The sequence below is a fragment of the Cucurbita pepo genome, chromosome LG09 (genome assembly GCF_002806865.2).
Source record: "Cucurbita pepo subsp. pepo cultivar mu-cu-16 chromosome LG09, ASM280686v2, whole genome shotgun sequence".
NCBI lineage: Eukaryota > Viridiplantae > Streptophyta > Magnoliopsida > Cucurbitales > Cucurbitaceae > Cucurbita > Cucurbita pepo.
This window is the reverse complement of record NC_036646.1, coordinates 3,800,795-3,810,506: the sequence shown is the minus strand read 5'-3', so window position 1 is coordinate 3,810,506 and position 9,712 is coordinate 3,800,795. Positions and strand designations below refer to the sequence as shown.

At 34.2% G+C, this 9,712-nt stretch overlaps 1 protein-coding gene across 1 annotated transcript; it reads right to left on the bottom strand.

The window, feature by feature from the left end:
* Positions 1-448: 448 nt before the first annotated feature.
* On the bottom strand, positions 449-2,267 carry LOC111802024 (cytochrome P450 71B34-like). The gene is made up of 2 exons (XM_023686284.1): positions 1,318-2,267; positions 449-1,128 (listed from the first exon to the last, which is right to left on the bottom strand). The coding sequence occupies exons 1-2, from the start codon at positions 2,218-2,220 to the stop codon at positions 511-513; spliced, it is 1,521 nt and encodes a 506-aa protein (XP_023542052.1). The 5' UTR covers positions 2,221-2,267; the 3' UTR covers positions 449-510.
* Between the last annotated feature and the right edge of the window lie 7,445 nt (positions 2,268-9,712).

The window sequence follows — 9,712 nt, the reverse complement described above, 5'->3', positions numbered from 1 at the left end:
ACGTGCTTGATATGACATAAGACAATGTATGATATGAATGATACAATATTCAACCCCAATGCACGGCTTAAAAGGTTATGTTGTAAAATGATATGATATGAAGAAAAATAGGAGTTGTTTTACGTGATTTAATGAATAAAAATGTTGGACCTTGTGCATCATTGTGTGTTACATGCACTAGGGAATCTCCCCATTTACGATAATACGGACGCATACGTTATGAGGCAGGAAAACGATCATTATGTTTATCATAATGCTGTGATGATCACTATTCGAACCGGTTATCTGAAAATAACACTAGAGAATGCTATCCCGACCAGGAAAGGGATCCAAGAGGTGTGCAAACTGATTGTTGGGACCATCCTCGCATGTGAGGGTCGTGCACATTTTTCTCTCTTTTTATTTTTTTATTTATTTCATTAGTATTTTCTTATATATATTAACAAAGAGTTTAAACATTAATATATTACATATAAAAATACCCATTATTAGCCTAAGCCATAAAACTACTCATGGATGGTATAAAATTGGTACAAGCTTGAGAGGCAACTTTTTGTGGAGGGTGAGACTCAAACCCGAATTCTCTTCCATGTCCAACTCCTCCTCCTTCATCCCATTCGGCAGCTTCCAATCAAAATGGTACAAAAGATTCGCTAAAGCCAACTGCACAGTTTTCACCCCCATATTTAACCCCGGGCACATCCTCCGACCAGCCCCAAACGGCAAGAACTCAAAATGTTGTCCTTTGTAATCAATCGAGCTCTCTGAAAATCTCTCTGGAATGAATTCTTCTGGGTCGGTCCAACATGTGGGGTCTCGTCCAATTGCCCAAACGTTCACTTGAACCATTGTTTTTGGGTAAAAATCGTAGCCTTCAATTTTGAAATGGGAGATGATTTCTCTTGGAATAAGAAGAGGTCCTGGTGGATGTAGTCTTAGTGTCTCTTTCACTATCATTTTCAGATATGGAAGCTCTTCTATGTCCCTCTCTGTTACCTTTCGTTTGTTTCCCACATAGTGTCTGATTTCTTCTTGAGCTTTCTTCATCAATTTTGGGTTCTTCGTGAGTTCTGCCATTGCCCAGACTACTGCAACTGAGCTAGTGTCTATTCCTGCTAAAAATATGTTCTGTTGATGCACATCATAAATAGAAAAAGTTACCGGACAATAGAAAAAGTTACAAGACAATAGAAAAAGTTACAAGACTGATATAATGGAGAAGGCATGAAGGATAGAGATAAAGCCAAAAATGTCAATATGGGTAAATATTGAAAGTTTAGAAACTAAACTAAAAATTTAGTTTAAAAAGTTGCTTACCAAAAGAATAGCTTTGATGTTTTCATGGGTAATGACAATAGTACAAGATTCAACTTGCTTTTTACTAATAGTCAAAAGCACATCAATAATATCGTCTTGTTCTGGTTTAGGCCTCTCGGGATGAAGGTGTTCATCAATTACCTCTTGAAACAGAGAGTTGATCTCATTAAAAACTCTCTCAAATTTAGCTTCTCGTCCACTGAACCAATCAATGGTTTTCCCAATAAAAGGAACAGGAAAAAGCTCAGTAGCACTATAACTTCCCAACAATGCGATAGCTTCACTCACAAGCTCATGAAATACATTCCCTTCAAACCTCTTTCCCCCAAAAGCAATTCTAAAAATAATACCACGAGTGAAAGCAAATAATTTTTGAGTAAGATCAACAACATCTCCACAAGAAGCAAATTTCGAAATCGATTGAATAAATAAACCAACTTCTTGATCTCTAATGGGTTCGTAAGATATCACCCTCTTCATACTAAACAACTCTTGCATACAAATTTTGCGTATCTCTCTCCAGTAATCACTATAAGGCGAAAACCCAATATCAAGAAAATTATAAGTAAATTTTTTTGTAGCTTGGGTTTGTGGTCTACTGCAACTTTGAAGATCGTGGGTTTTCAAGATGGCACGAGCAGTCTCGGCAGATGATATGATGATGGTTTCTCTACGACCTAGGCTAAGACTCATAATGGGACCGTAAAGCTGAGAGAGGCGCCATAGGGATTCGTGTGGGAGCTTGCCAAGTTGATGCATGTTTCCAATGATTGGAAGCTTTGGTGGGCTTGGAGGAAAATTACCATGTCTTCTGTTTGCAGCTGCTTTCCATTTTAGGAGGATGAAAAGTGAAGAGAGGACGAGGAAGATGGGAAGCCATGGATGGAAATGAGGGAAAGACATCGGAGTTTAGAAAGAGTTCAAGAACAAGAGGAAAAATATTATGAATAAAAAAAAGGTCATTGCTTTTCAATTCTCATCGTCTTATATAGTTTAATACGAAAACAATTAAATATTTTCAAATTTTTAGTAGGTGTCTTCCCGAACATAATTTAAAATATTTAAAAATAAAATATGATGATTCATAGAAGTACAAAGTTCATTGATATTATTTTTATGGTGGTAAAAAGAAACGTACTAGAATCCGGCCGTCCCTCCATGAAAGCAACAATATCTCATCCTCTCACCAAAGAAAATAAAAATTAAAACACTACTCATCATCAAAATTTACTTTTTTTTTTTTTTTTAATTTAATTTTTATATTTTAAAGTTTTTATTCGCCTGGACAGATTTGTTTAACGTTCTTTACAAGTGAAATCAAGTTTAGAAGCTATGATTTCCATAAACTTAGCTATGATTTGTTTAACGCTCCATTGCTCAATGGTCTTTTCCACGTGAAGAAGTCTCTCAAAATGAATGATATAAGCGGCAATAGAAAATCCTCAATCACAAAAATCAACTTCTACTGCAAGAGAGGTGGAAAGTTGTCCATCCTTTCTTGTTCTTTCATATTCATGCAGTTCTCAACCTTTCAATGTTTCAAAAGTCAGGATGTGTTAAGATAAAATATCTCATTTAATAGGAAGAAAAACAAATATAAATTTAGTAATTCTTTTTTCAAAAGATTAGATTTTTTAAATATATTTATTTTACAAATTAGTAGTAAAAAAAAAAAAAAAAATTAGAAATCTATTGAATTCTTTTAATTACTTGTAAAATACTTTCCCTATTGTCTAGTCCTTTTAAATTCAGTCATTCAAATGCTTAAATTAAACGTGAATATGTGTGGATGAAAATAAATGATTGATGACCCATCTATTTTGCTTTCATCTCTAAGTTTATTGGTTTTCAATATTATTAAGAATGACACTTGAAGACTTTAAGATTTAAAGAGTAGTACAAAACGAAAAACATAAACCCACATTGCCGAGAGCAAGCGTTCGTTTGAGTTTTTAGATACACTAAAAGTACTCCTGGTTAAGAACTTCTATTACCATTTAAAAACAACTTAAGATTAAAAGCATATTGCTATTCTGATTGGGGGATTGTAGAACTACCAAGCTGTCTATTTTTGAGTTTTGCATCTTACTCGAAAATTCATCTATTTCTTGGAAGTCTAAAAAGAAAACAAATATGTCCGAATCATCAGGAGAAGCCGAGTATCGAGCTATGACAAATACTTGTTTAGAGTTAACTTGGCCGAGATACATTCTTCAAGACTTGAAAGCTCCGCTGTCGAAACCAACATTGTTGTATTGAGATAATCAAGCATCATTGCATATAGCAGCCAATCTAGTTTTTCACGAACTTACGAAGCACACTGAAATAGATTGCCATGTTGTTCGGAAAAAGTTAAAAGTTGAAATCATCAAACCCATATGTGCAAGCATTAGTCCACCAGGTGGTTTGCATCTCCCTGGGCCCATCATAGTGAGGCTAGTTGTTCGTAGTCGGACGTCCGGAGGTCAGCAAACTCTCGAATATCATGAAGGCATGATGATGATGATCATCATAGTGTACGCCTCTTTACTCATTATCATAATTGGGGAAGTAACCCAATGGATATGAACACACAATATGCATGAGGTCCCTATAATTTTCATCATGTCATCATTTCATCATATCATAATATAACATCACATCATACTAGCTCACATCATCATCATAGTATATAAGCATAAATGACATGTGCAAGGGCCACTGGCCACGTGTTGTCGTATCTTAAGATAAGTCTTATACTTTACAATTAGAGGACTCCACTTCAAACTTAATATTCATGGATAGTATAAAATTGGTACAAGTTTGAGAGGCAACTTTTTGTGGAGGGTGAGACTCAAACCCGGATTCTCTTCCTGTCCAAGTCCTCCTCCTTCATTTCATTCGAGAGCTTCCAATCAAAATGGTACAAAAGATTTGCTAAAGCCAACTCCACAATTTCCATCCCATATTCAACCCTGGGCACATCCTCCGACCAGCCCCAAACGACAAAAACTCAAAATGTTGTCTTTTGTAATTAATGAACTCAATACAAATCTCTCTGGAAAGAACTCTTATGGGTCTTTTCAATAGGTGGGGTTTCGTCCAATTGCCCAAACGTTCACTTGAACCATCATTTTTGGGTGAAAATCATAGCATTCAATTTTGAAATGGGAAATGGTTTCTCTTGGAATAAGGGGTACAGGTGGATGTAGTCTTAGTGTCTCTTTCACTATCATTTTCAAATATGGAAGCTCTTCTATGTCTCTCTCTATGTTACCTTTCCTCTGTTTCCCACATGATTTTTAATTTCTTCTCAAACTTTCTTCATCGATTTCAGATTTTTCGCTAGTTCTGCCATTGCCTAAACTACAATAATTGAACTAGTGGATAATCGTGCAAAAATTATGTTATGTTGATCCACATCATACAATAGAAAAATGTTAGAAGGTCATGAGTTAATGAAGGATGCATGAGAGTAGAGATAAAAGCCAAAAATGCTCAATAACTCGTTTAAAAATTAAACTAAAATTTAAGCCTAAAAGCCATTAAAGTTTAGGCATATAAGTTGCTTACAAAAAGAATGGCTTTGATGCTTTCATGTGTAATGACAACGGTGCAAGATTCAACTTGCTTTTTACTGATTGCCAAAAGCACATCAATGATATCATCTTACTTTGTCTTAGGCCTCGCAGGATGAAGATGTTCACCAATCACCTTTTGGAACAGAACATTCATCTCATTAAAAACCCTCTCGAGTCTAGCTTTTCGGCTACTAAACCAATCAATTACCTTCCCCATAAAAGGAATAGGAAAAAACTCAAAAGCACTATAGCTTCCCAAGAGGACCTCAACTTTCTCACAATTTCATTAAATCCATCCCCTTTAAACAACTTCCCAAAAACAATTCTAAAAATAACACCATTAGTGAGANTTTTTTTTTTTTTTTTTTTTTTTTTTTGTAGATGGTGAGGCTGGCTCAAACCCGAATTCTCTTCCATGTCCAAGTCTTCCTCTTTCATTCCATTGGGCAGCTTCCATTCAAAATGGTACAAAAGATTCGCTAAAGCCAACTCCACAATTTTCACCCCCATATTCAACCCTGGGCACATCCACCGACCACCCCCAAATGACAAAAACTCAAAATGTTGTCCTTTGTAATCAATCGAGCTCTCTACAAATCTCTCTGGAAGGAACTCTTCTGGGTGTTTCCAATATGTGGGGTCGCGTCCAATTGTCCAAACGTTCACTTGAACCATCGTTTTCGGGTGAAAATCATAGCCTTCAATTTTGAAATGAGAAGTGGTTTGTCTTCGAAGAAGGAGAGGTGCGGGTGGATGTAGTCTTAGTGTCTCTTTCACTATCATATTCAAATATGGAAGCTCTTCTACGTCTATCTCTCTGTTACCTTTCGTTTGTTTTCCACGTAGTTTCTAATTTCTTCTTGAGCTTTTTTCATCAATTTTGAGTTTTTTTGCTAATTCTGCCATTGCTCAGATTATTGTAATTGAACTAGTGTCTAATCCTGCCACAAATATAGTCCGTTGATGGACATCATACAATAAAAAAATGTTAGAAGAAGGCATAAAGGATAGAAATAAAGCCAAGAAGGGTCAATACCTGCACAAAATGAGTTAACAACAAGATTGAAAGTTTAGAAATTAAACTAAAATTTTAGGAATAGAAGTTGCTTACAAAAAGGGAGGAGGGAAGGGTGATTGACGAGTTTGTTGAGCCAATTTTTGAAAAGGGGCCAGAAACCACAACTAAAGAGCTGAGAACCATGGCTAAGAATGTAACTTTCAGGCTCGAATTTCTACTATATGGTGAACCAAAACTCATGATTCTTGTTTGGTTAAATTCGTGGCGACATTTGGAACAAACTTTGTAGGAATTAATTGCTGAATCCAAGTTTTTTCGGCCACACACGACATTCGTGCGTGCGTGCATGCTCAATCGTGTGTGACTCAATCACGTCGCATCTTATTATCATCTTGGTTCTCAACAACACGATTCATACATCATGATGTCGTCCCATGTCTTGGAATAGATCGGCCATCTTGGTTTTTTCGAACACATTTGTTGGAAACTGACCCATGTGTCCATCATCTCATTGGGGTATCGTGAACATCCATCCATCTGGTTCACTTGAGTATCGGACTCTCCTATGACCATACTAAACCATTTATAACATACGTTTCAGATAGTGGGTGTATAATCCAACTTCTGACATACGGGCTAGTCGCAATACCAGCATACCTATGTCGTCCAATACAATCGTTGAAAGACCCTTTTCAAAGAAAGACGCGACAACTCAAAAATAAATAAATAAATAAAATTTATTATAAACAAAATAATANTAAAATCAAAATAACCAAAAATAAGAAAAATAATAAGAACTTTTATTCTCAAAAGGACAATACTAGCCTCCAAGTCCAAGTCACTAAATATGACTTTTATTGAACCATTTTTTAAATAAGTCTATATTTTTATTGTTTTGTCATTTTAAATTCAGTGATTCAATTATTTAAATTTAACGTCAATTTGTGTGGTGAAAATAATTATCGGTAACCCATCAACACAAGCTAGTTAAGCTAACATAATAATTTTTTTGTGTCAGTGTAGTGTAAAATTATCGATGCAACAATACAATTATTTGAGTCAGGTTTTAATAATTTAATAGAAGAATGTCTGATTATCATCCACAAAATTGATGTTCTAAGGTTCTATTTCACTTAACTATCATCCTATAATCATTCAAATTTATTTAAAAATTAAAAAAAATAAAGAAGGTAGATTAATGAACCTTTATCATTTTTATTAATAACAAATTTATTTTTTGAACTATTTAAAAGGTGGGAAGATTTTTTAAAACAATTTTAAGAATATTATTGAAGACAAACTTTATTGTTTTTTTTTCTAAAGAAAAACATATTAATAATTCCGAGTAGCACACATTGTTGATATGGAATTGTTCGATGTATACGTCAGCAATATTGTGCCAATAATTTAATACGTAAAGTCACAAAATTTCTATTCTATAATATTCATCGATGGTATAAAATTGGTACAAGCTTGAGAGGCAACTGTTTTTTTTTTTTTTTTTTTTTTTTTTTTTTTTTTTTTTTTTTTTTTATTTTCGGGTGAAAATCATAGCCTTCAATTTTGAAATGAGAAGTGGTTTGTCTTCGAAGAAGGAGAGGTGCGGGTGGATGTAGTCTTAGTGTCTCTTTCACTATCATATTCAAATATGGAAGCTCTTCTACGTCTATCTCTCTGTTACCTTTCGTTTGTTTTCCACGTAGTTTCTAATTTCTTCTTGAGCTTTTTTCATCAATTTTGAGTTTTTTTGCTAATTCTGCCATTGCTCAGATTATTGTAATTGAACTAGTGTCTAATCCTGCCACAAATATAGTCCGTTGATGGACATCATACAATAAAAAAATGTTAGAAGAAGGCATAAAGGATAGAAATAAAGCCAAGAAGGGTCAATACCTGCACAAAATGAGTTAACAACAAGATTGAAAGTTTAGAAATTAAACTAAAATTTTAGGAATAGAAGTTGCTTACAAAAAGGGAGGAGGGAAGGGTGATTGACGAGTTTGTTGAGCCAATTTTTGAAAAGGGGCCAGAAACCACAACTAAAGAGCTGAGAACCATGGCTAAGAATGTAACTTTCAGGCTCGAATTTCTACTATATGGTGAACCAAAACTCATGATTCTTGTTTGGTTAAATTCGTGGCGACATTTGGAACAAACTTTGTAGGAATTAATTGCTGAATCCAAGTTTTTTCGGCCACACACGACATTCGTGCGTGCGTGCATGCTCAATCGTGTGTGACTCAATCACGTCGCATCTTATTATCATCTTGGTTCTCAACAACACGATTCATACATCATGATGTCGTCCCATGTCTTGGAATAGATCGGCCATCTTGGTTTTTTCGAACACATTTGTTGGAAACTGACCCATGTGTCCATCATCTCATTGGGGTATCGTGAACATCCATCCATCTGGTTCACTTGAGTATCGGACTCTCCTATGACCATACTAAACCATTTATAACATACGTTTCAGATAGTGGGTGTATAATCCAACTTCTGACATACGGGCTAGTCGCAATACCAGCATACCTATGTCGTCCAATACAATCGTTGAAAGACCCTTTTCAAAGAAAGACGCGACAACTCAAAAATAAATAAATAAATAAAATTTATTATAAACAAAATAATAATAATAATAATAAATTAATAAATGAGTAAATAAAAATAATTATTCCCTCATCTCTCTACTCACTGTAGCAATAGAAATGACTGCATCAAATTTATAGGAGATGAATTTTCAGAGATGATCAAGATTTACATGCGAGAGAGATTTGAGATTTCTCTTTAAGTTATATCTCAGATCTTTTTCTTTATTCAATTATTTAGTTTTATTTAGCGATTTATCTTGTTAGAAAGATCTAGGTCAATAGCAGTAAAAAAAATAGAATAGATTAAATTGACCAAAATAATTGTAACCTAATTGAAAAGATAACAAAAAAAAAAATAAAGGGAGGGGTAAACAGATTTAAAGAATTTCTTCTCCTGCAAAAACAAACACAAGGCCAAAATAATTGGTAACATAATTGAAAAGATAACAAACAAAAATAATAAAGGAAGGGGTAAACAAATTTAAAGAATTTTTCTCTCCTGCAAACAAACACAAGGCCAAAATAATTGCTAACCTAATTTAAAAGATAACAAACAAAAATAATAAAGGAAGGGTTAAACAGATTTAAATAATTTGTTCTCCTGCAAAAACAAACCCAAAAAAGAAAGGTTCAATTTAGTTTTGCTTGTAAGAGATAATTGGGTAGAGAGAGATTTTGTATTTGAAGAGGTCAGAGTTTTCCTTTCATTTTATTTAATGATATTAAAATCATCCTCAAACACAGAGAATAATTAAAAGAAGGGAAATACAGCCAGAGATAGGAAGGTTGTGAATATAATCAAAATTATCTGGAAAATGTTTAAGAGTATTAAACACGGTCAGAGAAAATAGAATATCTGTCAAATTTTAATGGGTATTAAATGGTTTGTATGAAAATAATACTATAACAAACATATATAAATATTTCAAGACCTAACTCAGGCAAAGATTCTGACGTTTGCATCAAGTATAACACATGGATCAATATAAATTAGAGAAACAATTTTGTAGAAATTCAAACTCGAAACTGATGTCATGGGCTCACATAGGTTGACTTGGAGTTCAACGGACTTTCATTAAGAATAACGACGGAATCGAACTTTCATTAAGGATATATTCGTGACAACGACTTAAGCTAGCCAGGTAAGTGCCTTACTATCGGCATGGTTATATTTGATGTTGACACGTGCCCTGTGGTTCTGCACGTGTCATATATATTGATATGTG

What these genes read in the sequence shown, in the direction of transcription:
- LOC111802024 (XM_023686284.1), bottom strand. Translation starts at nt 2,220, where the DNA reads ATGTCTTTCCCTCATTTCCATCCATGGCTTCCCATCTTCCTCGTCCTC. An exon ending in ACATCAAAGCTATTCTTTTG is followed by an intron (nt 1,129 to 1,317) that starts GTAAGCAACTTT and finishes GTGCATCAACAG; the next exon opens with AACATATTTTTAGCAGGAAT.